Source organism: Pipistrellus kuhlii, unplaced genomic scaffold (genome assembly GCF_014108245.1).
Source record: "Pipistrellus kuhlii isolate mPipKuh1 unplaced genomic scaffold, mPipKuh1.p scaffold_m20_p_18, whole genome shotgun sequence".
NCBI lineage: Eukaryota > Metazoa > Chordata > Mammalia > Chiroptera > Vespertilionidae > Pipistrellus > Pipistrellus kuhlii.
The window spans coordinates 5,850,003-5,877,007 of NW_023425493.1; the positions used below are offsets into that span (position 1 = coordinate 5,850,003).

Consider the following 27,005-nt stretch of genomic DNA (forward strand, 5'->3'; position numbering starts at 1 on the left):
GACTCTCCATGCCCTGAGCAATGCGGCACCATCTCTCCTCTCCTTGAGAAGAACTACCCTGATGCCAGGGGATGCATTAGAAAGCTGGATGCTGAACAAACAATTCCGTAAAAATAAAGCCCTAACTGGGAAAATTCCAATACACAAATCCCAGCAAATATGCCTACCTCAGACCCCTAGTCTCCTAAATCATCACTATGTCCATCTTATTCATTTGTTTGAGTTCAAATACAAATACAAATCTTGGTTCTCCTGTAAGGAACAGGCCCCAGTCCTGTGGGTTACTACAAACTGGGAAGTTTTCCAGCTTCTTTATACTGAGAGATGACTTCCACCCTAGCAGCTGCCATTAGGTTAGTGATAATGGGGATCCACCGGGCACGCCAAGATGGTACCACCATCTAGTGGAATCAACAGAGCTTCTCTAGCAACCTAGCACCAATCTTCCCTCTGATGCAGTGGGAAGAAGTCTCTTGTATTCCAACACAGAATATTAATTCCAGAAAAGAAGTGTCTCAGCTGATTTGATCACATATTAAATCCATAAATTAACATGCACCTTACTAATGACATTCAAATTAATTGATGTGGTATCCCTAGCCAAAATGAAATCTGTAATTACACTCCACAAATTTAGAGCTTATTACCGCTTCTCTCTAAGGACCTCTCCGTTCTGTGATTCTACATCACCTCCAGTTGTGGAACATGGGTTTCTAATCAGACATGACTGTGCGGATGAAATCTCGGTAAAGGCTAGAGGAAAGGTGACTTAAAAAGTTAGTGACTCGTTCTACCAGCAGGGCTCTGGGCTCAGAGTAGGTAAGACAGACAACAAGGGTCGCAGCAGACAAGAAACAAGTAAAGATGTTAACAAAATGAGGTCAGAGTGACCATAATTTTAAGAGGTAAAATAAAAGGGAAAAGAGGGGTTGGGGTGGTCAGATGTCTCTTGCAGGAGATATTTGAGATCCAAAGAGAAGTTAGTCTTCTCATGATGAAGTTTTTTTTTAAAAAAAAAAACAATCATTCCAGAACATACATCCAGATGAGCCTTTTTCAATTTTTTGGGGACTCCTCTCTCGTTTTTGCTTTCAGAGCCAATGTCTGAACTCTCTTAAGAAAGCAGGCTTGGCCGGGACCAGTTTGGCTCAATGGATAGAGCGTCGGCTTGGGGACTGAAGGGTCCCGGGTTCGATTCCGGTCAAGGGCATGTACCTTGGTTGCGGGCATATCCCCAGTAGGGGGTGTGCAAGAGGCAGCTGATCGATGACTCTCTCTCATCGATGTTTCTAACTCTCTATCTCTCTCTCTTCCTCTCTGTATAAAAATCAATAAAATATATAAAAAAAAAAAAAAAAAAAAAAAGCAGGCTTGGCCTGGAGGTGTGGCTCCCGTACGCCTCTATTCTAGTTCTATTGCTTCCCTGGGCATCAGTCAGGCACATACATAGGTTGTGGATTCGATCCCTAATGAGGGCATGTATGGGAAGGCAACCTATTGATGTTTCTCTCGCTCTCTTTCTCTCTTCCTCCCCATCTCTTTAAAATCAAGAAACATGTCCTGCCCTAAAAGGTTTGGCTCAGTAGATAGAGAGTTGGCCTGCGGACTCAAGGGTCCCAGGTTCGATTCCAGTCAAGGGCATATACCTTGGTTGGGGGCACATACCCAGTAGGGAGTGTCCAGGAGGCAGCTGATCAATGTTTCTCTCCCATCGATGTTTCTAACTCTCTATTCCTCTCCCTTTCTCTCTGTAAAAAAATCAATAAAATATATTATTTAAAAAAAAAGAAAGTAGCATGTCCTTAGGTGAGGATTTAAAAGGGAGAAAAAAAAAAGCAGGTTTAACTCAAAGAAGCTTCCTTACTTTGACCCTGAACATCTTCGGAATGTTTCTGAAAGTTGCTCCAGTCTCAGTGTATAATTAACCTAATGTTCTGGTCAGGGAATGTGCAATAAGCTCTGAAGAGAGCTCCAAGGTCCTTTCTTTGTGATGGAGAGCACCTCTAATGAACACACACTTGGCAATTGTGCTGTGCTTCTCTTATGAAGGTCTTCTTCCTCTCCTAGGTAAGACCCTATGAAACATAATGACAAGGAAAAAAAACAGCAAAGGCAGGAGGAAACTAAGAAAAGGATCGTACAGCCAGCTGGTGTGCCTCAGTGGTTGAGGGTCGACCTACGAAGCAAATCAGATTCTATTCCTGATCTGGGCACATGCCAAGGTTGTGGGCTCAATCCCCAATGTGGGGCTTGTAGGAGGCAGCTGATCAATGATTCTCTCTCATTGATATTTCTATCAATACCTCCATCTCCTGTTCTCTCTGAAATCAATAAAACAAATATATGTATATTTTAAAAGGATAGTAATGAGATCAAGGGAAGACTGAAAGAACAAAACCTGGAAAGTAGTTCCAAAACCACTTCCCTTATATTATAGTTCAGCTTTCTAGACCTTCTGTTCTCATTGTATCTCTAGGGTACCCTCCCAACGGGTGCAGCCACCCACTTTCCATGGCTCCATAAATTGCTTCCCTCTTTCCCTGCTGAGGTGAGGAAGTCTGCCAAAGGTAAAACACATAGTAATACATATCCCATCCTGTGTTCTCAGTCCACAAATAAAATGATTTCTCTTTAAATTCTGTTTAACAGGTCACTAAAACATATTAATTGAAAGCTTGCTAATAAATCCTCAAAGCAGGATTAAAAGATCCATTTATCCTATTTATTACGCCTATTGTTATAGATTTTGATATCATGCTGCCTCTGTATTTTGAAGTCATAACTGAAACATACACACTTAGTCTCACTAGAGCAAATTCAAGGAGAAAAAGGCTGTTTTGTATCGATTACAGAGCATTCAACCAAGTCCATAAGAATCCTAATTTCTGATGTATAATAGAAAAATTCCAAACAGCTGACATTTATGTCATAATCAGTTAAGTGAAGATATACCAGCCTGGCCTATGTGGCTCAGTGGTTGAGCCTCAATCTATGAACTAAGAGGTCAAGGTTCAATTTCTGCTCAGGGCATTTGCCCAGATTGCAGGCTTGATCCCCAGTAGAGGGTGTGCAGGAGGCAGTTGATCAATGAATCATTGATGTTTCCATCTCTCTCCCCCTCTCCCTTCCTATCTGAAATCAATTTATATATATCATATTTAAATTAAAACCTCTTTACACACATTAAAAGAAATTAAGGCATTAGCGGGCTTGGCTCAGTGGATAGAATGCAGCCTGCAGATTGGAGGGAGGGTCCGAGTTCAATTCGGGTAAAGGGCACATGCCTGGGTTTCGGGCTCAATCCTCAGTAGGGAGCAGGCACGAGGCAGCCGATGAGGGAGTCTCATCATTGAAGTTTCTCTCTGCTCCCTTCCTCTCTGAAATCAATAAAACTATTTTTTTTAATTATGTCTCTCACCTTAAAAGGTACCTTGGGGGCAGCATACTTACTTTTAGACAGTACCAAGAATGCCTTTATATTATCTCTATATTAGGTACTTTTATAAATGAGTAATTTGAGGGGTAAAAAGTATTTCCATTCTTTTTAAAAGGTACTAGTACGTACAGGACCCAAAGAAGTCTCTAAATGAGACCACTTAATTCTATGTGTAACTATCAACATTTATTGGGTCAACAATTAAATATTCTGTGAAAGTATTATAGTAAAACCCACAGCACAATGTCTATAGGATATCAGGACAGACACAACAATAAATCTGCTTGATGTGAATATGGCTATTTTCACATATCTCCCTGGAAAGAGACAAAAATGCTTAAATCCTCAAGTCGGTAATAAAAATGTCAATTTAATTGGTGGTAAGTACTAATTATCTGCAACTAAATGTTAGTTTCCTTCCTTCCAGTTCAGAAATATACCTTTAGCCGGGACCGGTTTGGCTCAATGGATAGAGTGTTGGCTTGGGGACTGAAGGGTCCCGGGTTCGATTCCGGGCAAGGGCATGTGCCTTGGTTGCGGGCATATCCCCAGTGGGGGGTGTGCAAGAGGCAGCTGATCGATGACTCTCTCTCATCGATGTTTCTAACTATCCCTCTCCTTTCCTCTCTGTACAAAATCAATAAAATATATTTTTTTTTAAAAAAGAAATATACCTTTAATAATTTTCTTCATTAACTAAGATCCATATGCCTTAATCCACTAAGAGGCTTGCTGTAACTCAAATGTGTATCTTTTTATCAGGGTATAAGTTTTTGTTTTGTTTTTTCCTGATGTTACCATCACATGCAATATCATACATGGGAGATTATTATGATTTACAAAACCATGGTTATCAATAATGCACAAAATAGAAAAACAGATTTCCCTGCTGCTTACGAGAAACACTATGCTAAGCCCAGCATATGAATTTTACTGCTTCTAATTTTACTGTTTTCTTTGCACAGAAGCAGATGGTTGGAGCCAATTTTGGATTCTAAAATCCAGTCTCTAAGTGGGGCCTGTCATACCCGAAGAACCGAATTCTCCTTTCTACTACTAAAACGTGGTTTCGTTGTATCTACCCATTATCATCCCTGCCCTTCAATGAACTGGGGTGGTTTACATACCACAGCCATCTTAAACCACAAAAATTTGTCCAGCCCCTCTAAGCTTCTACAAAAATACCCAACTTAAACCTGAAAATCCAGCTCAGTCATTCCAAAGCCAACGTAAAGTACTATGAAGCATAAAATATAAAGTTGAACCAAAATATCACATAAAATTTAATAATTGCAAATGTATTTATTACAATTTACAGATTAAATTATATACACAAATAGAATTTTACTATAAAATCCCAACAAACTGGTTACATGTTACTCATTGGATCTGTGGAAGCCAATTCGGAAGTCTTCTAGCCCCCTACATTCACCTTCATTAAATTATAAAAAAATAAAATCTGACAGTTTTGATTTCAAGTTAAAGATGAAAGGTGCTGTTATTACACTCAAAAAGGGAAATTTTACCTGTCTGTACAAAGCCTTTCACACGCTACATTGATACTTGAAGCACCACTGCAAGACTTTAAATGCAATGTTCATTTCCAAGGACTTTTGTTTTTAGATGGTGGTCTAACTTTGTTCCAACTAGGATTAGAATGAAACCAACAAGAATCGTTCTTCTCCTTCAATCCAACTTAAACACCCTTCTCAACACCCTCTGCTCACTTCTTTCCAAGGAGGGTAGTAAAAGGGAGACTTGTTAACCAAGCTGTTACCCATTTGGCAGTGAGGTTGAGGTTGGAATTCCAAGAGAACCATTTCCCACAACCCAGTTCATGTAAACTATCCTTCTTTCCAAATCGGCAGAGGTGCTAGATTTCAGAAACACAAAACACAACCTAAATCTGACATAAAGCAGTATACTTCATCCCGGTTTTAAAGAATGCATATGCATTCTCAACAAGCTTTTTTCAAGGCAAATAATGCCCTCTTTCACCTGACACAGCTGGTGCCTGGAGCCAACCTACTTTCATGGTGCTAGGCAGTCCCTATGACCACCTAAAGCCGGGAGCACGGAACACCTTGCCTAAGGGCTCTGCAAACACCTGACCTTAGGTTGCTGCACTCTCAATGTGTTTATGTGAATATATATTAACGCCAGAGGCAGTGCTTGGAGCAAACCAGATAGAAATAAGGACCAGGTGGATTATTAACTGAGGTAGTAACCCTGGAGCACTTCTAACGCAAAATCACCCCTACACTGAAACAAGTTCAAAGTGAAGAGGTCATCTATTCTACTCACGTGTTCCATGACGAGAGGCACGTGGAGTAAAAACTGACCATTTAAGCTCACCCTAACAGATGCACACCAGGTAGAGCTACCTAAATTAACCAAGCACAGCCAGTCCCTGCAAAAGCTTGGATTCAAAAGCAAATTTGGGGCTACAGATATTAAGACTTCCTGGTTGTTAAATCTCTAGTCCTTTCCTTTCCTGAAAGTATAGCCCCTGCTTCTCTCATTACTCCTTCTCTCCTTATTAAAACAGAACACGGTAAACTTGGGTACTGACTGAAGTCTCTATTTTACATTTCAAACTGGAAAATTCAGAACTGCCCATTCTCAAGTTTACAGCGTCACCATGACAGATGGTGAAAGTGACAGTGCGAGGCTTGACATGAATAACACTGCTTCTGTTGAGAGCATAGACAAAAAAACCAAACTGCTCTGATGTCTTTTATCTTCTTCCTACGAGAATTCTATGCTTTTTGTTTAAAATAATATAAATGCCTATGATGTAACTATTTCTTTCTGGTCTCTTTTACAATTTCCATCTGTTAAAAGATACAAAGAACCATTTACCTAGAAATCACAGTAACATATACAGGACCCTCTCCAAAACACTTTGCACAGAAATTAAATGTATTAGATGTTAAAATTTGGCAGAAAGATGCAGCTTTCCTAAAGTAACAGATACACACATGTCCATTTTGTGGCAATCCTTGGAAATATCTTAGGTAGAACTTAACCTAGAAATGAAAACCTACCACATTTACAGCCCAAGTCATTCTTAGAAAGAAAAAAAAAAAAAAGACACAGCTAATGTACCTTAAATTGGCAGCATACACAAGATTATTTTCTTAGCCTTAAGGTAGGAGAAAGGCCTAGTCACTGAAATGAGATAATACAGAGAAAACATAAAAGCCCATTAATTTCAGAACGCTGGAGGGAAAAGCCCTGGCCGGTGTGGCTCAGTAGGGAGTGTCATCCCAAAAGGTGTTTAGTTCGATTCCCAGTCAGGGCACATCCCTAATACAGGTTGGGGCGAGTCTTTCTCTCTCTGAAATCAATGGGGGGGAAATAAAATAAACTGGGTGGGTTTGGGTGAAGCGAGGGGGGGGGGGGGCATGGGGGGAAAAAGGACAACTGTAATACTTTCAACAATAAAGATAAACTGAAATAAAGAAAGAAAAAAAAAGGAATGTTGAAGGGAAAAAGTAAAAAGAACCCAGTTTTTAGACAGATAAATTAAAATATAAAATGGACTTTGAACCCTATATTGTCTCCCAAGAAAATAAGTTTTGAAAGTGCAAAGTTACACCTTCAGAGGTTCCTTTTTCACCTCATGAAGCAAACACCATCCAAAACCACATCTGACTGATTAAACACCATCTCATCCTTCATTATCAGGGCTTGGCTTCACACCTAGACATTTCTGAGTGGGATATGTTGCAAAACAATATTAAACAAGGCTGCTGGATCCAAGTTACATATCCTCTAAAAAAAAAAAAAAAAAAAGGTCAAAGGACAGCTGCCAATTTTTGTTTTAAAAGAAACCTCTGAAGTAAGTTACTTAGTGTATGCTAGGGCTGGCAGCTATTACATCATCTGAACATGGCTAGAAAGCATCAAGTCCCTTGAAGCATATGTTTCCTGGAGTCTATGAAACATTCTTTCTCTGTGCTCAAATGTCAAGCAATATCCAATAGCATCTTCTGTTTCTTGAATTCGTTTCTGGAACCTGCATCCATCCCGTGCAAATTCTTCCCATGGTCCTTTGCGATCCTCATCACCACTTACATAATACTCAGTAACTTCTTCAAGGAAGGTTACCTATGAAGACAAAAACTAACTTTAATCACTCTCTAGGATCTTATAATCATCAATGAGGTAATTAACCTTTTATGCTACTAACTCTTTAAGAATATCAAATATCTTACAAGAATATTTGATCTCAACTGTAAAAGGAAGTAAAAAAAAAAGGGGGGGGGGGGTTGTCTAGAAGGCCTCTGAATAAAAAACAATGGGCAGCCCAAGCCGGTTTGGTTCAGTGGATAGAGTATCTGCCTGTGGACTGAAGGTTCTTGATTCCACTCCAGGTCACGGCACATGCCTTGTTGCAGGCTTGATCCCCAGTAGGAGCATGCAGGAGGCAGCTGATCAATGATCTCATCATTAACCTTTCTATCTCCCTCTCCTTCTGCCTTCCTCTCAGAAATCAATAAAAGTATATTTAAAAAAACAACAAACCAATCGGTACCTTGTCATCTACCCTACCCCCTTGTGGGTTTTTGTTGTTGTTGTTGTTTTGGTTTTTTAAATATGTTTTATTGATTTTTTTACAGAGGAAGGGAGAGGAATAGATAGCTAGAAACAGCAATCAGCTGCTTCCTGCACACTCCCTACTGGGGATGTACCCACAATCAAGGTTCATGCCCTTGACCGGAATAGAACCTGGGACCCTTGAGTCTACAGGCCAACGCTCTATCCACTGAGCCAAACCGGTTAGGGCAATCCCCTTGTGGTTTTTGATGTTAATAAAATGAATCCAGATGGGGAATTGCGATTTTCCTGATGCTATTAATCTTAACTTATTAAATCCTTAGTGATATTCAGTTCAGTGAAACCCTTCTTCGAAAACAACAAATGCCTCCAAACAAAAGAATTCGCAAATACATCCCTGGAAGTCACTATTATTTTAACACAAAAGCTTTAACAAGATCTTATTTCTATTGTTCCTTTTTTAAAAGAAATTTTACTTGTCAGTGCTTTCAAATTTTTGAATCATGAACATGTGGTGTTATTCTTAATATCTCTTTTGTAATCAGAATACAGAAGAGGAATTTACTTAATAAGCAAAGTATAACTTTACCAAAATTTTTTCCCAAAAATCGGGACTGTTTTAAAACATCACGGGACGTGGGACAAATTGATAAAAAGGGGGACTGTCCCGCCAAAAGTCTGGTCACCTTACTTTAAGGAGATATATATATATATATATATGCATGCCTAAGCGGGCTTGGAAACATGGAACAGACTTATGAATCTCAGGGGGAATGGGGGAAGAGAGTATGATGGAAAGAGATTAACCAAAGATCTTACATGCATACTAGAAACCCGGTGCACGGATTCCTGCGCTAGTGGGGTCCCTTGGCCTGACCTGCAGGGACTGGACTGAAACCAGCAGTCCGACATCCCCTGAGGGGTCCAGGATTGTGAGAGGGCGAGAGGGCACAGGCAGGCCAGGCCGAGGGGCCCCATCAGTGAATGGGCCTCTAGCGATACTATAAAAGATTTTGTTACTAAGTTAAAAACCCTTCTTGTATTCCTCTTTAACATGCTATCACTATATACAGGGTGTCCCAAAAATTTGTATACACACTTTAATAGCTGCTAACTCAATTTTCACTCCTTTTCAGGTTCAACTGCTTTGAAATAAAGGGTGAAACCCGACTAAGCTCTGAACAAAGAAAATTTATCCACTACCCATTTTTATGGGGACACATAAGAGATAAAGCTTATGGTACAAAACCAGCAACAGTTGACAAACTGATACACACAAATACCAAACGAAATGATTCTTGATGTTTGTGATTCCATTGCTTCACGTTATGAGTAGTGGCTAGCCCAGTACGATTCATCAGTTTGAAAACAGGCATTGACAAAAAAAGGTATTCATTTCTGTAAATGAACTGTATGTTAACACATTCTTTATAATCATTCAAAGTGTGTATATATTTTTGGGAACACCCTACATACATAAAATTGTACATACTGTCATACACATAATCACATGTAATGAGTCACAGTCCCCATTAATCCCTATTTAATTTCCAATAAGTTTCTTTGTAAGATATCAAACCCCAAAAGTAAATTGGGACTTGCTTTTAAAGTATGCTCAATAGTTTCATCAGCTAACCCCACTGTGGCCTACTGCTTACATTCCCTTTACATCAGGCCAATAAATGCCCCCGAGGACAATTAGAAAGTGTGGTATGTAAACCCTTACAGATATTGCATTCTAGTGTAACTTATTGTCACTAAGATAAATAATAGCAACATTTACATAGTGTTCACCATATACAGGCTCTTTTCAAAGCACTCTACAATTTTTATCTCATTTAATCCTCCCATCAACCCTATAGGGTACTATTATACAGAAAAGGAAACAAAATAGAAGTTAACTGACTTATTCAAATCACACAGCTTCTGTGTGGTATAAATAGGATTCAAACCCTGAGTCTGGCTCCACAATCTGCACCATGTTATGTGCATTTTAAACTCCTAGATCTAAGTAAGAGCTTCATTTTAAGCACCAAGTACTACCGATATTCCCATATATCTAAAGAATGGCAAGTAGGCAAAGGCTGTCAAATAATTTAACCATAGTTGAGGCATAATCTTTGATAAAAGTTGCTTCTACAATAGTTCAGTCAACAGTCTCAAATCTACTTGACTCATTCCATTTTTACTCAATGAGCGTGCTCAAATGAGACATGCAACTGGCCTGACATCCCTGAACAATAAGAGCTACCATTTAAAGGCAAGACAATGAATTGAGTTGTGTTTACTCATCTCGTTTGAATCATGCAATAACTCATACAGTATTATTATTATTCCCATAAGATAAATTAGTTACTCAAAGCCATGAGAGAACTTCCCAGGTTTGGCTGTATTCCCAAATCTCTTGGCCCTAACCACTCAGAAGTAGGGATCACAGGTCTCCAGGTGGCAATGGTCATTCCATTGCCTGGCTATTTCTTACATAATTCACTAAGTAAGGGGCCCCTTAAAAAGATAAAGAAAAGCTGTATTATGATGATACAGTAGTGTAAACTAAAATTTCCACTTTTCAACATGGTTTACTTTGCATCTAGAGGTAAGACATAAAATTATCACATCTTAAAGGTATTTTCTACCCCCAAATAGTTTCAAAATATTAAACTAGACATTTAGAGCCGAAGGGTGAGGGTACTCTCCACTGGAAACTCCCAGATGCTGCAGAATATGAGGTCAATAATTCATCCACTTCTTCCTCTGTCCAAATAAAGGTACAGGTAACTGAAGAAACTTGCCCTCTACAATAAAAGATATCCTGTGTGTTTGGAGAGGATTTCTCTTCAATTAATAACTTTAGCTGAAAGATAAAATGCTCCATAACGTTTTATAACTAGACTGGGAATAGGAAGCAACTACTTAAGGTAAACCACATAAATGACCATCATTGCTTTACATAATTATTAACCTGTAGTTAGCTAATGACAACTAGTATTGCATTCTTAAAGGCAACACTATTTCCTGTGTTTTTTTTTAACAGAATTAAAATCATGTACATGTCACAATTTTGAATACTAAAATTATTTCCTTTCATGGTAAAAAAAACAAAAACAGAGTTAATCTGACTTGCTCCTTGGTCCCATCATCCCTCCGGGTTCGAATGGAAAGGAATGAAGACAGTCTAACATACCACGTTTAACATTTTAAATTCTGTGGCTATCCTAGGGCCTTCCCAATCTCTGGGAAAATTAAATCATGTATACACACGATTTAACCTTCCAGTTCCTTAAAAAAGAGTGAGAAGTTGAAGCCTGTAGGGATATGGCTCCGAGTTGCCAATGAAAAGGGCACTTTCTTGCTAACATCTGTTCACTGGCATCTCCTGTTTGGACAGGAACAGCATACTACTCTTCAAGCAAAAGCAATGTACTGCTGTCCCTCCAGGAAAGTCAGGCTGCTGCTGTATTTGACCATATCACAACCGTCTGTGCATATTATCAAACAAGTAAAAAGACACAAACCTTTTTTCTCTTGATACGCGTGTGTCCTCCAGAAAGAACCCCACCCGGTACCAAGTCCGGACACTCACTGTCTCGGCTCGCTACCAGTTGCACCTTACAGGAAAGCAAGCTGTGACACTCAGAAAAGGTCACAATGGGCTCAGGTGGCCTCTCTGAGTCCTGAGAGCCTTTCCCGTTTTTCCCTGCTGTTTGAAAAGGAGCCTTAAAATTTAAAAGGTTGTAGGGGTCTTCCGAATTACAGAAAGAGTTCCACAGTTTGAGACTCTCTGCTTCATCTGCACTAGATTCCCAGTCATCTTCCGCCCCAGAATTAAGGTCTGGAGACTCGGGAAGGCTTCCGGTCTGGAGAGAGCTCCCCAGATCGGACTTGTCAGACAAACCCTTCTGGGGGTCAGAAGGGTCTCCGGGAGCAGCGGGGGCAGCAGTCTGAATGGCTGCTGTGAAGTTCTGGGGATTGTAAGGATCTACACTGTGGAAAGAGTTCCAGAGGTGCAGCCCTTCAGAGTCTTGCTCAAGGTCTGATTCAGAGAGTGAGCTGTCACTGTCAAAGCCGTCGTCCTCATCCCAGTCCTCACCTTCTGAATCAGAGCTTGTTTCCGGGTCGCTGGATGCACCTCCCAGAATGTAATCGATCAGCTTGTTGCTGCAGGCCGGCCTGGCAGACACGGGGGGGTCGTCTTCTAGGTCTGAGAAGTCAACCTCACTGCCCTGGTCCTCCTCCTCGGGGTCCCTTTCCATGGGTGCCTCACGGGACAGACGGCCCTCCGACGGCTCCCGTCTGTCCGCAGCCAGAGGAACCTCTTCTTGAGTCAATTCTTTTTTTTCCTCCGTGGGCTCCGGGGCAGTTCCGGGAACGGCTCCAGCGGGAGGAACACAGGGTGCCGGGCTGCCTCCGCAGGGCTTGCGGTCCATCCGGAGCAGGCTGTGTTCCTCCTCCAGGCTGTGGTAGCCATGGTCTTGGTCGGGGGTGGGTAACGCCTGCCCCTTGCTAGGCTGCTGGAGGAATTCCAGCCGTTTCATGCGAACGTGGTGGATCTCGGGCAGGCCCTCCCTCGAGAGCGGTGGGCATCGCTGCCAGGGGGAGCGGGTGACGTCTGCGTCCAGCGGCCGGGGGGCAGAGGGGTCCTCCTCCGGCAGGCAGCTGCCCTCCGGGCTCAGCGTCCGGAAACCCACCAGCTCGCCACCGGCGAAGAAGTCCTGACAGCCGCTAAGTTCTACCGGGGACAGGCAGTCCAGATAAGAGGGGTTCAGCAAATAGGAGACGGCGCCGAAACTGCTTACGCGATGCGTGTTTTTCAGGCCGGAGGACGGATGGCCAAGGTCCTGGTCCGATAACAGCCGGGCCTGAAGGCTCTCCTGCAGCAGCTCCATCCTCCACAGCTGCTGCTCCAGGAGAGAGGCGCGGGCCTCGGGGTGCAGGGCTCCGCCCGCGGCTTTCAGATCGGGGATCAGGCACTCCCAGCGGATCCCCTCCTCCAGCAGGTCCAGAAGGTCGTCGGCCGAGTCGACCGAGGAGGGGCCCAGCCGGAGCGAACCCAGCGATTTCTGCCCCGAGGGGGCGGCCGGCTCCTCGCGGGCCCGCAGGGCGCTGTAGCCCGCGGCGAAGTCCAGCCACCTCGCCGGGACCATCCCGCCGAGCAGCTGGCTCCACACCAGCAGCCTCTGCAGCAGGCCGGGGAGCGGCGCGAAGAGCTGGGAGAGCAGCTTCATCCAGAAGCCAGGCCGAGCCTCCTCCGGCCGGGGCGAGGACACGGGTTTGGGGTCCCCGGGGTGCTCGGCGGCAGCGCCGGGGGGCGAGCGCCGAGGGAAGAAGCGCAGGCCCGCTCCCGGCTCCATCATCGCCTCCGCTCCTCCTGGCAGGGTGTCAGCGAGGCGCGCGGCCCGGCTGGCCGGGTCGGACGGGAACCGGGGAGGCCTACACGGCCCCGACCTCGCCAGGTGGCGGAGTCGGCGTCCCAGACCGGTCCCCGGGGCAGCGGCCTCGGCCGCGGGCAGCAGACGGCAGTCCGGAGAGGCCGGCGCAGATGGCGGCGGCGGCGGCGGCGCCCATCCCGGCGGCGGGAAGGCGGCGTCCTAGTCCGCTCGAGGCACCATGCAGAGGCCTCTCGCGGCGACGGCACGACTTTCCACGCCTCGCAGCGAGTCCCCGGAAGGGCCCAGCAGACGGTGGCAGGGACGAACCCGGCTCAAAATGGCCGCAGGGCCAGCGTCCAGGCGGGACAGCCTAGGCCACCCGGCGGCGGGAACGTGCTGCGGCCGAGATGCCGACCCCTCGCCTCGTAACGTCACTCGCAGAGCCCCAGGGGGCGGGCCCTTCCGCCTTCTTCCTGGCGGCGCTGATTGGCCAGGCGCCGGTCCCTGTCGGTTTTCTTACTCTCAGGACCCGGCTGCTCGCGCGGAGGTTGCATCAGCTTGGCCCGGGCTCGGCGCGTGCGCACTCGCTTCCTCTGGCGCAAGGGAGCGTTTCCAAATCACCCGCGGGTTCCCCAGGGCCCTTTTAAGGGCCTAATGCAGGCGCACGCGTGCACAGCTGCCCTAGACCTGCCTATATCGGGGTTCAGTGTTGTTCAGTACTAACTACCGACTAGATCATCACCTGAGAGCTGAGTTTAATCAGAGTTGGGCGATGCTGTGTCCATGCATCTCTAACAGTGTTTAAGACACGAATAACCTAGATTGAATAACAGGAGTGGAAAAATTGCAAGTGAATCATTCTCAGGCATGCATTCCTGCCCCTCAATGTTAGTGTTTCTAAAGCATTCGTTAGCTTTGCCTGATTTAAGGTTTGAATCCAAATTTAAGGTTGCTCAGCGTCCCACCTATATACTTTCCCACACGAAAACGTGAATTTTTTTTTTTTTCTCAAATAGGTCCTCAGTAGACTTGCCCTTTTCAATGGGGGCAAACTGAAGTCACAGAGGAGGAAAAAAAACACCCTCGAAACAGTTTATCTCTTTTTAAAAATATATATATTTTATTGATTTTTTTACAGAGAGGAAGGGAGAGAGATAGTTAGAAACATCCATGAGAGAGAAGCATCGATCAGCTGCATCCTGCACACCCTATAGTGGATGTGCCCACAACCAATGTGCCTGCCCTTGTCCTGGGACCATTCAGTCCACAGACTGACGCTCTGTCCACAGAGTCAAACCCGTTTGGGCTTTTTTTTTTTTTTTTTTTTAATGTTTATCTCTTTAATGCTTCCCGGCAGGCAACACATTCAAATCATATCTATGTCCTTAGCCCGCAGAACTGAGGATACAACATCCAAGGGAGAAAGCAGAGAACCCTGTCCTTTGAAAAATATTTTGTCATCATTTTAGCTGCTATATTTTATTCTTTTGTGAGTTTTGGTCTTAGTTCATTTCCTTATCCCTGCCAAAACGTTTTGACTGACACCCCGAAAGTCTATTACAGAGGGAGGGTAGCGGTTATGACCACTTGGGACAGCGGAGAGCTTTTAGAAGCCAGGAGAAGCCAGCAGCTCCTCATGTTTCACTGGGACACCAACAGCTACTTCTTTCTAGAAAACCAAGAGGTCCTCAATTACCCCTTATTATATTATACACTAAATGCCAGATGTACGAAATTCGTGCAAGAGTAGGCCTTCCTTCCTTCCCGGGGCTGCCGGCACCAGCTTCCCTCTGGCACCTGGGACCCGGGCTTCCCTCGCAGCCCAGGCTTCCTCCAGAAGGACATCCGGTCTAATTAGCATATTACACTTTTATTATTGTACATTATCTCTGGAAATATATCATTTTCAATCCTCAGAACTTCAGAACGATGGGTTAGTACTAGGAGTCAGCTTAATAATAGAAAAGAGAAATCCAAATATGCACAATAACAACTGAGAAGCCTCAGTTTCTTCTTTTGTAAAGTAAGGCTAATAATTCCTCTTTCAGTGGGTTGGTGAGAATACGAAATTCTTACTACAGAGCCTAGTCTAGATAGAGTAGGGGGACAAACATTAATGTGTTATTTATCAGCTAATAACTGGTTCCCATTGCCTACAGAACACTCTATTCAGATGCCTCCTTCGACACTTTTCCAGGCTTCTCTCCAGTAACTTCCCTTCATGCATGCAATGTTCTAGGGACACAGACTTGCTTCATGCCTTTACTCATGCTCTTTCTCAGCCAAGAATCCCCTTCCCTGTTCTATGCCTCCTTCTATTTCAAGGTCCAACTCAAATGTCAGCTCCTTGAGATCTTTGCTTACTTCCCCAGTGAGCATCATACTAGACTCTTTAAAGCACGCAATTCACTACACTAGGTACTGCCTACCTGTCAATGTGCTTCTCTCCTGCTGGTCTCACTTCCTTAAAGGTTATGTCCCAATACCCTAGCACAGTGGTTCCCAAAGTATGGTCTGGGCACCCCTGGGGATCTCATTTTAACATGCTTTCAGAGGGTTCTCAAGATCAATAATATTTTCATAATAATACCAAGCTATTGTTTTAGCACTTAATTTTCATGAGTGTGCAATGGACATGTATATTCTAGGGCAGTGGTCAGCAAACTCATTTAGTCAACAGAGGGAAAGATGAAATAGAGTGGGCCGGAGACCTGGATGCCAGGACACAGGCTTTATTGAAGAAAAGAGTACCACTGCTTCCAGAGAGAGAGAGAGAGAGAGAGAGAGAGAGAGCAGAAGAGAGTGAGGGCCGGGGAACAAGCCCTTTTTAAGGGGAGGATAGGGGACGGGGCTTAGGGCACTCAGCACACGCTGACTGGTGGTTTCACTTAAGGCCTATGATTAGGGACCTAGGGACTTAGGAATGGGGGCTTAGGGTATTTGGCAGGTGCTGATTGGTGGTTCAGTGCTCAGGAATGTCCAGCTGCAGGTGGAGTTTACATATGTCCATCAGTTGGAGGAAGGGAGGATCTATCACAGAGCCAAATATCAATAGTACAACAATTGAAATTTCTTTTGAGAGTCAATGTGGCTCACGAGCCGCAGTTTGCCGTCCACGGTTCTAGGGGATATATAATGTATGATCTGGCAATGGATTGAATGCAAAAGCAGGTAGGAGGTTCCAGCTGTCTTCTACTAAGTCAGATATTAAATATATTGGGAGGGGGGGTAGTAGAATGTAAAACAATGTCGCTCTTCTTGCTAAACTTTTTTTTTGTTTTGAAAAATATTTTCATGAAAGATGTTATTTATGTTAGCATGCAATGGGTATATTCTTTTAAAATAAATTTTTTCAATTCCTCCATTTTGAATTCTAAAACAGTAATTATCAATAGATATAATGCACTTAAACAAAAATTCCTTGGGGTCCCCCAATTATTTTAGAGTGTAAAGGGGTCCTAAGACCAAAAAGTTTAGAAACTACTGACCTAGCATGTTGAGTGGCATATAGTAATTGGCCAGTATCCCTATATAACAGTTTCTGTTTTGATCCCTGGTCAGAAAACATACAAAAATCAATTAATGAATGCATAAATAAGTGGAACAACAAATCAGTTTCTCTCTTTCTCACCCCCTTTACTCTCCTCTCCCTCTCTCCCTCTCAAAAAAAAATCAGTAAATAAAAAATTTAAAAAGAAACTAAAAAGAAATAAATAAGGGCTCATTTGCGAGTGGTCCATGTTGGGCTGCCAGTTTCAAGTACTCCACGTTGGGTCCAGTTGTGAGTGTCCCTCCCAGGTCCCACGTGGGGTTCAGGGTTCGGGCTCTGGAGGAGGCAACACACAAATGAAAGAGACTAGACAAAAAAATACTAATTTAAAAATATATATATATTTTATTGATTTTTTTTACAGAGAGGAAGGGAGAGAGACAGAGAGTTAGAAACATTGATGAGAGTCATTGGTCAGCTGCCTCTTGCACGCCCCCCACTGGGTATATGGCCGAAACCAAGGTGCATGCCCTTTACTGGAATCAAACCCGGGACCTTTCAGTCCACAGGCCGACGCTCTAGCCACTGAGCCAAACCTATTTTGGCAGAAAATACTAATTTTGGAATTGGGGGCCAGGTGGAAGGAAGCCCAAGAGAGGACTCTGCTTTTTCCTGGCCTTGCAATCCCCTAGTATTCAGGTTTGGGATCCACCCATAGCCCTCCCTCAGTCAGGCAATTTCTAGTTACAGCTGGAGGATAGCCCCTCAGCAAGGATTTACCTGAGACTAAAAGGAGGAAGTTGCTTCAGCTCCCTTTGTCTCAACTAGACAGTGGGTGTATGGCTCTGGCAAGGGTTGACCAGCCTTCTGGACTCCTGGTCCACCTCTTTCTGCTAGGGAAGGCAATGTGCAGCTTCCAACATTCATTAAATGTCGAATAGAAGACTAGTAATGTTTTAAAACAATAGCATCTTTCTTATGAGGAAGCACCTTGCATTCCATTCTCAACTTTATCACTAACACTACATAACCCTGAAAATAATTTCTTTAAAACTTTCTTGAGTGGACTTCCCCATCCTCATCTAGTCATTGGATGCATAATTTTCTTTTTTTGAAGGGGAAAATGCAATCAGAAAGTATTGGAAGGCGGTGAGAATAGTGACTGCCTTGTCAGTCTTGACAGGTAAATAAGGTGTGAACCAGGGGCCTCCAGCCTGCTATCAACTAAAAGCAGAGCAGCTCTGTCCACAGAGATAACATCCGCCCGCCAAGACTGTGTACATGCTGGCCAGACAAGCTGACTGGCACTTTAGCAGATCATTTAAACCTCAGTTAAATTTATTTATTTTTATTTAATTTTATTTTAAAAAATATGTTTTATTGATTTTTTACAGAAAGGAAGAGAGAGCAACCAAGGTACATGCTCTTGACTGGAACTGAACCTGGGACCTTTCAGTCCACAGGCCGGTGCTCTATCCACTGAGCCACACCAGTTTCTGCAAATATGTTTATTTTTAAAGATTTTGCTGCACCTGAGGTAAAGGATATATATCTTTTGACTTCATTTTTTCAGAGCTAGTAACATCTCCAAAATCTTTTTTTGCAGGCATTCTGTCCACCTTCTATCTTTCTAACTCACTGCCCTGGTATTACTATTCAGTGACTTATAAACCCCCAAAACCTCAAAACCTTTGCCATTACCACTTCCCTCCTTACTGAGCATACATACACTCCATGACCCAGCATTAAAACTAGCCCCTTGCCGAAACAGGTTTGGCTCAGTGGATAGAGCATCGGTCTGCGGACTGAAAGGTCCCAGGTTCGATTCTGGTCAAGGGCATGTACATTGGTTGCAGGCACATCCCCGGTAGGGGGTGTGCATGAGGCAGCTGGTTGATGTCTCTCTCTCTATCTGTTTCTAGCTCTCTATCCTTCTCCCTTCCTCTCTGTAAAAAAATCAATAAAAAATATATATTAAAAACAAAAACAAAAACAAAAAAACAAAAAAAAACAACTAGCCTCTCAAAGGCCCTTCATTCTCTCGCCATTCTCCTGCTCCAATATTCTTTTCTGGCCAAGTCCAGCCTTAGTTAAACCCAACTATGCACTTATTCTGAGCCTACACTCTTACAGCTAATCAATGCCAGAGAAAAGCACTCAGCTATGCTGATTGACACACTTCATATTTGTGATCACAAATTTCATCAATGCCAGGCACTCCTACAGATATTCATATCTACAGTAGCTTTGTTGCTCCTACACTGAGACTGTTTAACGTTTCTTTATTCGAGTTTCCAGCATGCTTGTAATCACACTCTCAATTTATGATCACACCTCTTACTTCATTGAGAAAATAAATGCAATTGGACATAAATAACCTCACAAATTCACCAACCTACCTGCACCTGCAGCCACACACTCTGCCTTCAACCTCTTACAAGCAAAGAAGCCTCCTGGACTCTATCCCTTCATATCTATTCAAAGAATTCTGTCCTCCTGTATCCTTCTTTCCTATCTACACTTAAAAAAGAGAAAGATGTAAATTGACAGTATCTTTGTGATGCCCACCAGCCAATCAGGAGTGAGTATGCAAATTAACCCAACAAAGATGACGGGCCAATTTGCTTATACAGGCACCAAGCGGCCGGGGGGTGGGACACAGGCATTCCACACCTACCCAGCTGCTCAGGGCCTCTGGGCAGCATGGGAAGGCGGAAAGGCGGCTCTAGCCAGAGCCAAGGCAATGCCGGCAGCCACGTGAAGGAAGGCCCATTCTTGCATGAATCTTCATGCATCGGGCCTCTAGTAGTATATTTTATCTCCCACGGTACTTGAGCATTCATAGTAACATAGGTTAACATCATCTATTTTAAAAATAACTCTCACTCTTTTGAGATACTTGCCCTTCGAGTTTTTGTACCACTACAGCAAAATTTCTCAAGTTATCCATGCTGATGGTCTCCATTTTTCTCATCACTTATTCTCTTTAACCTACCCCAATGTGGTTTTCATTGCCTCTACTCATTCAAACAGATCTTAACAAAGTCACCGAGAACATTTTTTTAAAATATATTTTTATTGAATTCAGAGAGGAAGGTAGAGAGAGAGAAATATCGATGATGAGAGAAAATCATTGATTGGCTGCCTTCTGCATAATCCCTACTGGGGATCAAGCCTGCAATCTGGTCATGTGCCCTTGACTAGAATTGAACCTGGGATTCTTCAGTCAGCAGGCTGATGCTCTGAGCAAAACTGGCTAGGGCTCACCAAGAACATTTTGCCAAATAATTCTGTCAGGGGTTGAATTTTACTCCCCTAAAAGATGGTGAGGTGATGACCTCGCAGCTTAAAACGCTGCCTCCCTTTTAACCTTTCAAAATGAGTCTTTTTTTGGTTACTTCATTTTTGCCACTTCTCTTTGAACTCAGAGAACCCGGTCTCTTGGGCTGCTTCCCAGGCAACCCCATCTACCCCCACCCCCACCCTTCACCCCCCTGCTCCCCAACTCTCTCATTTCCACTCCCTTGGAGTGGTTCAGATTTCTACCCCATTTGCCCAAGAAATTTCCTTTAACTAGGACTCTTGCCAGGTTCCAGTTCTGGGTTTGACAAGGTCCCCTGGGGCTTGTCCAGCACAGCAGTGACACCTCAACACCACCCAGAAACCCTGTTTACCGCCGAAAATCCCTCAGAAGCTTCACAGATTTCCCAGCATGAAATATGACTCCCACTGGAGAGTTTTGAAAACTTCTGGGTAAGATGCTTGAACAAAGATCACTTCATCTCCCACCGGGGGGCAAGAAGGGAGTTAGACTCTGAGCTACTGCTCTGCTCTTACGACTGAACTCAGGGGTCCAGTTTCCTCTCTCCCTAGATGAGGTTGGTGAAATGGCACTGGGCAGTGAACTTCTATTTTTCTTTTTCTTTTCTTTTTTTGGCAGTGAACTTCTTAAATGTAGAGGGTTGTCTCAATTAATCTTGTAGCCCTCTGCCTGAAACCTGGCACAGGAGGACCTGTGCACAACTCAAGGCCTGTACGCCTTGTGAATGGAGGCCTGCTAGTGAACTAGGCAGCGCTGGGAAGCACAGCAGATGCCTGATGACAGAATGAATGAATGGGCCATATCTACTTCCCAGGATAGTTGTAATGAGAAATGACATCTTATGTATTAAGACACTCAGAAAGCCAAAACCGGTTTGGCTCAGAGGTAGAGGGTCGGTCTGCGGACTGAAAGGTCCTGGGTTCGATTCCGGTCAAGGGCATGTACATTGATTGAAGGCACATCCCGGGTAGGGGGTGTGCAAGAGGCAGCTGGTCGATGTTTCTCTCTCATCGACGTTTTTAGCTCTCTATCTCTCTCCCTTCCTCTCTGTAAAAAATCAATAAAATATATTTTTTTAAAAAGACACTCAGAAAACTAACGTATCATACCAATGTCAGGGATTGTATTTAGCTTGGCCTAGGGAGGAGCAGCACAGATTTGGAGTCCAATAAACTTGCATTCAAATTCCAGATCACAGACTGACTGGCTTGGACCTTAGGCAAATTCCTTAATCCCCAACAAGTCTGTTTCTTTATCTGTTAAATGGAGATAATGCTACTCCCCTGTTGTATCAAGTTGGGAGGCTACCTTTAGCTGACGCGTGTAAAACATCCGTGCAAGGTAACTGCGTATGTGAAGGTTGCCATTTGTAAACCGTTGGTACTATTATTTTTCTCTGGTCTACCAGATGCTTACATCTAAACGTTTTAAAACATCTACACATGTCAATATCAACCCATCTTGAAAAATGATCATTTTGCTTTCCTCAAGTGTCATTTATTAGAAAATACAAATCGAGAGAAAGTAGGAGGTACAAGGACATCTGGAAAGTGGGCACAATACACAGACCTCCTTAAATCGGGGCACAGAAGGTCAAAACAAAATGAGCTGCAGGCCGAGAGCCAGCAGCGCATCTATGGTCCACTCATCTGGAGAAGTCCGCTACTGCTCCTCACGTCCCCAGTCCCTCCCCTCAGCAGCCGGCTCCATCCCTGGCATATTTAACTTAAAAGTTTACACTTCCTGCCGCCCCATGGCTTCACTGGCCGAAGCTTCTTTCTCCAGTTACGGAATGAGTCACCAAAAGGGGGGATTTCTGGTCATTGGAGCCGGGGAGAAGCTGAGGAGGGACAGACAGTTCACTAATATCCCCCATGCATACCGCTCCCCAGTCACAAGGCAGTCCCGCCAATTCCAATTTAAAACACTCATATTAAATTCCAAGTCCCTCCCTCTTTTTTTTTTTTTCAAGGAAGATAACCCTTAAGGGTAAAACGCAAGAGAGAATTTCAAACCCAAGTGGCAGGAAATGAGGAGCACAGAGAGAAGGGAGACCCAGCCTCTCCCTCCAGCTCCAGGGCCGCAATCAATCGCTGCCCAGGGCAGCCTCTGAAAGCGGAGAAAACCACTGGAAAAAAAACAAAGTGTTGAGGGGCCCCCACGCCTCTCCTTCAGAGAGGGCATCCCTTTGGCTCCAGGCTGAATAGGTGTATGGCCCCACAGGATGAGGGGAATTCTTACAAAAACTGACAGAAGTGGAGTTTGAGAGAGAAGCAGCATGACGGAGTGGTGGTTCATGGGCAAGGCCTCCCAGGATCAGGCAGCCACCCTGGGGTCTGCAGCCCAGAGGCCCCTCCCCGGGGCACAGAGGCCCTCGGAGGAAACCAAACCGAGGGCTGAGGCAGCTTTTCCCCCACAGAGCAGAGTGAAGGGCGAGAGCTTCGGGGAAGAGGCCCCAGCGCAGTCCCAGGGGCCTGGCGGCCCCCACAAGGGCAGAGAGTGGGGGCGGGGGGGGGGGGGTAAAAGACATAGTCAGGACAAGACCTAGCCCAGTAGGGGAAGGCCAGAGGGAAAACTCCCCCCCAAAAGAGCACGGGTCCCTGAATACAGGTCCTTTGCGGAACCCCAATAAGAAAGGCCCTTCTGTACACACACACACACACACACACACACACACACACACACACACGGGGGTCAATCACATCGCTCTCCTTTGGAGACAAAATCAGAAAGGCCGGGCCGCACAGGCCTCCGCGGGGGCACCCCCAGCCCTCCCTGCCCCTCCCGGGCGGCCCTTAGGGATGGGACTCTACACAAGGACCCACTGGGCCCCACCCCAAATGGTTCCTATAGAGAGAGAAACAAACACACACACTCCAAGTGAGGGGAAAGTCCAGTAAGAACCTTAGTCATAGCAAAAGTCCCCGTGGGCTTCCTCTCTCTGACTTCGGGGGCAGATGCCAAGTCACTTTCTCACAAGGCTTCCTGTCCAGTGAGGACAACGTTTACTATTTCATTTTTTAAAAATAAAAAATAAAGATCTCCACCCAGCCTCCCTAGAACGCTACTTCATCATACAGCCCCCTCCCCACACCACCCCCCACCCCCACACCAGGCATTTTTGCTCCCTTGACACAAGGTAAACTTAAAACGTTGCTGCAAACTCACAGCCTCCACGGGACTGCTCATCACCACCCACTCCAGCTCCTTCTGCAGAGGAGGGGACGGCGGCGCCCCGCCTCCCGCCACAGAGGCCCCTCCCCCTGGACGGCAGCGAGGCCCGCCACGGGCCCTGCCTCTCCCCACGGAGAGGACCAGTCACGCAGGAGGAGGAGTCCTCTCTCGCGGCGCCACCACCAGCCCGGGGCCCAGGCTGGGGCCCTTGCTGGGCTCACGAGGCCTCGTGCCTCCGAGATCCCAGTGCGAACCAGCCGGTCTTCTCCTGGGCCAGGTCCAGCTCCCGCAGGCGGATGTGCACCTCCCCGAGCAGGACGTTCTCCCAGAACCCTTGCTCGCTCAGCACGCTCAGCTGGAGCTCCCGCTGCTGCAGGTCTCCCTTGGGGATGCCGTCGTACACCAGCTGCACACACAAGAGATGGGAGCGAGGGACGGGGTGAGAGAGGGCACGTGGCAGGGGGAGATGCTTCTGTCTGCGGTCACTTGTCCACGGAGGCTGCATCGCCCAAGCCTGAGTCCAAGGGAATAGAAGGCACACTGGACCCAAGGGGAGCTTTCAAGAACTTTGTTCTTGCCAAACCCGGTTTGGCTCAGCGGTAGAGCATCGGTCTGCAGACTGAAAGGTCCCAGGTTCGATTCCGGTCAAGGGCATGTACATTGGTTGGGGGCGCATTCCCAGTAGGGGGTGTGCAGGAGGCAGCTGATCGATGTTTCTCTCTCATCGACGTTTTTAGCTCTCTATCTCTCTCCCTTCCTCTCTGTAAAAAAATCAATAAAATAAATGTATAAAAAAAACTTTAAAAAAAGAACTTTGTTCTTTGCTCAGAGGTCAAGCAGGAGAGGGGCTTTTTAATTAGAGCCACTGCTCAGGATGAGCAGAGGATCGGCCGGCCCCTTCTCTGAAGAGAGCGCCTAAAAAAGGCACATGGGCATTTCTTTCCTTGTTGTCAGCTGAACCCAGTGGCATTGACAAAGCCAGGTCCTGGAAACACGCTTTGCCAAAAGGCAGGAGTGTTGTCAGCCTGACCTTCAGCCCAGGTGCCGGGGGTAGGTTTTCTTATTTAAATCCAGCCAAGTATCAGGAATGAATACTACTCAGGCCCACCCAAGAATGCACGTAATCTCCTTTGTCTTGACCTTTAGTAAAACTTCCTGTTTTTTGCTGTATAAAATAAACAAGCTGTATTGCCTCAGGGTCATTGTCCCTTTCCCGGCAGAGGAGAGCGGTCCCTCCCAGTCCTAGCTTTTTCCTTCTATCTCTGTGTGTCTCTTTCTTTCACTTTCTCAATCCCCAGCCACCCCTATTCAGGAACCGGACAGCCACTCTCTGGTGGTGCTATACACAGAGAAGAGAGAAATAGTTATACTTCTCCCCACAGGGCAGGGGCCAGGCCACACCCCAGCTGTGGAAGCCCAACCCTTAGGGTTAGAGAACTTTCCAAGTAAAGGGCAAGATAGGAAACCTGGCTTTCCAGGTCATCACATCTGGTCTATTTCCCAACTACTCAACCCTGCCCTGCAACAGGGAAGCAGCCACAGATGATACCTAAAGGGAGAGGTGTGGCCATCTTCCAACACAACTTCATTTACAAGCCTCCCCCCACCCCCTTCCCCTCTATCACACACACACACACACACACACACATACACACACACACACACACACACACCCCGGCCTTCACCACACACCATTTCATTGTAGGTGGGGTTGCAGGTTTTCCTGGCCACTTTGGTTTTCTTCTTAGTGGTTTTCTGAGGGTCAGGAAGGAGGTAAATCTTCACATAGGGGTCAGGGTCATTCCCGTCCTGGAGCACTTGCTGCAAATAGAATGAAAACCAAAACAAAGAATGAAGATTCTTGCATCAGCCTCTTTATCGCCAGTCCAGTGATCACACCCTGATCCAGACTTGCAGACCCCACACCTGGTTCCTAGCAATGCGGAGTAACTGAATTGGCTGCTTCCCAGCTCACCCCATTCTGGTAAAAATATTTACCATAGGCCCTGGCCGGTTTGGCTCAACTGGTCCTCCCAGGCACCGAAGGGTTGCTGGTTCGATTCCCAGTCAGGGCATATGCTTGGGTTGCAGCAGCCAATCTATGTTTCACTCTCACATCAATGTTTCTTTCTCCTTCTCCCTCCTTCTCTTTCTAAAAATCAATCAAAAATCTTTTTTTTAAAAATCTACCATGGCTCTTCCTGGTTTGGCTCAGCCTGCGAACTGAAGATTCCCTTGTTCGACTTTGGTCAAGGGCACATGCCTGAGTTGCAGGCTCAATCCCCAGTAGGGGGCAGGTCGGAGGCAGCCAATCAGTTGATTCTCTCTCATTGATGTTTCTATCTCTCTCTCTCCCTCTCCCTTCCTCTCTGAAATCAATACAAATATATTTTTTTAAAAATCTACCATGTTAGGTGTCCTACTAAAATATCATTCGGATTTCCTATTATATCCAGTTTATATTTTTTATACAAATGCTCAGGTTGTGCCATACTTGGTCTGTTTTGAATGAACCATCATATCCCCAGATATCTCCCTGCCTAGCCCAGTGTCTCTGTCTATTTTGTTATTTGATCCAAGCAATCCCCTAAGACAGTGGTCAGCAAACTCATTAGTCAACAGAGCCAAATATCAACAGTACAACGATTGAAATTTCTTTTGAGAGCCACATTTTTTAAACTTAAACGTCTTCTAACGCCACTTCTTCAAAATAGACTCGCTCAGGCCGTGGTATTTTGTGGAAGAGCCACACTCAAGGGGCCAGAGAGCCGCCTGTGGCTCGAGAGCCGCAGTTTGCCGACCACAGCCCTAAGAGGTGGAGGAATGAGTCAGATTAAGTTCCTGGCTCAGGGTCATCCAACTAGTGATTCACCCAGACTGATCCTTTGATTTTTTTATTTTTATAATATATTTTATTGATTTTTCACAGAGAGAAAGGGAGAGAGAGAGTTAGAAATATCAATGAGAGAGAAACATCGACCAGCTGCCTCCTGCACACCCCCCACTGGGGATGTGCCCGCAACCAATGTCCATGCCCTTGACCGGAATCGAACCCGGGACCCTTCAGTCCGCAGGCTGACACTCTATCCACTGAGCCAAGCCGGTTTCAGCAGCCTAATCCTTTTAAATCTTGAGTTAGACTTATGTTTGTGGACCCTGAGAAGAAAGATGGAATTGATGAAACCCAAAAGGAATTTTTCTGAGATGGAGTCTCAGAGATGGAGTCCCCATTGTCACCCAAATTTTAAGAGTAATAAGAGCCTAAAGGCCATTTGCTGATAGGGGCTTCTCACTACTCTACACCAGAAGAACCTGAGCTGAACTCTCCGCTGCCAGCCCTATGCCCTACTTATTTACACCCGCTGAGTTAACTACTGTAAGGGAGTTCCTGATTGAGTCTTTGACCAAAAGTCCAATCAGAAGTGCTTCATAAAAACCAAGCAGACTGAATAAATGGGAAATCTCATTTGCATGAAATTGGCAACCTGGCCATGAACGTTCTATATAAAAGAGAGTCCCCACATAGGCCGGTGTGGCTAAGTTGGTTGGGCTTTGTCCGTGCACTGAAAGGTTGCACCTTTGATTCCTGGTCAGGGTTTTGGGTTCAGGCCTGGGCAGGGGGCATGCAGGAGGCAGCCCATTAATGTTCCT

At 45.2% G+C, this 27,005-nt stretch overlaps 2 protein-coding genes across 4 annotated transcripts in view; both read right to left on the reverse strand.

The window, feature by feature from the left end:
• Nucleotides 1-7,095: 7,095 nt before the first annotated feature.
• Nucleotides 7,096-13,897, reverse strand: PPP1R15B (protein phosphatase 1 regulatory subunit 15B). The gene is given in 3 exon segments (XM_036442489.2): nt 7,096-7,361; nt 7,364-7,549; nt 11,515-13,897. Coding segments are annotated over 3 exon segments (2,052 nt in total). The 5' UTR covers nt 13,354-13,897; the 3' UTR covers nt 7,096-7,334.
• Nucleotides 13,898-22,870: 8,973 nt separating this feature from the next.
• PIK3C2B (phosphatidylinositol-4-phosphate 3-kinase catalytic subunit type 2 beta) overlaps nt 22,871-27,005 on the reverse strand; it is a 76,024-nt gene continuing 71,889 nt past the window's right edge. Inside the window, exons 32-33 of one of the 3 annotated variants that reach the window (XM_036442488.2) lie at nt 25,047-25,175; nt 22,871-23,760 (exon numbers count right to left, since the gene is read on the reverse strand). In XM_036442488.2, the coding sequence (XP_036298381.1) occupies nt 23,572-23,760; nt 25,047-25,175 (318 nt within the window). In that variant the 3' untranslated portion in view covers nt 22,871-23,571. Of the gene's footprint in view, nt 23,761-25,046; nt 25,176-27,005 lie in introns of those variants that run through there. The other 2 variants (XR_006741914.1, XR_006741913.1) reach the window with 2 other exon arrangements.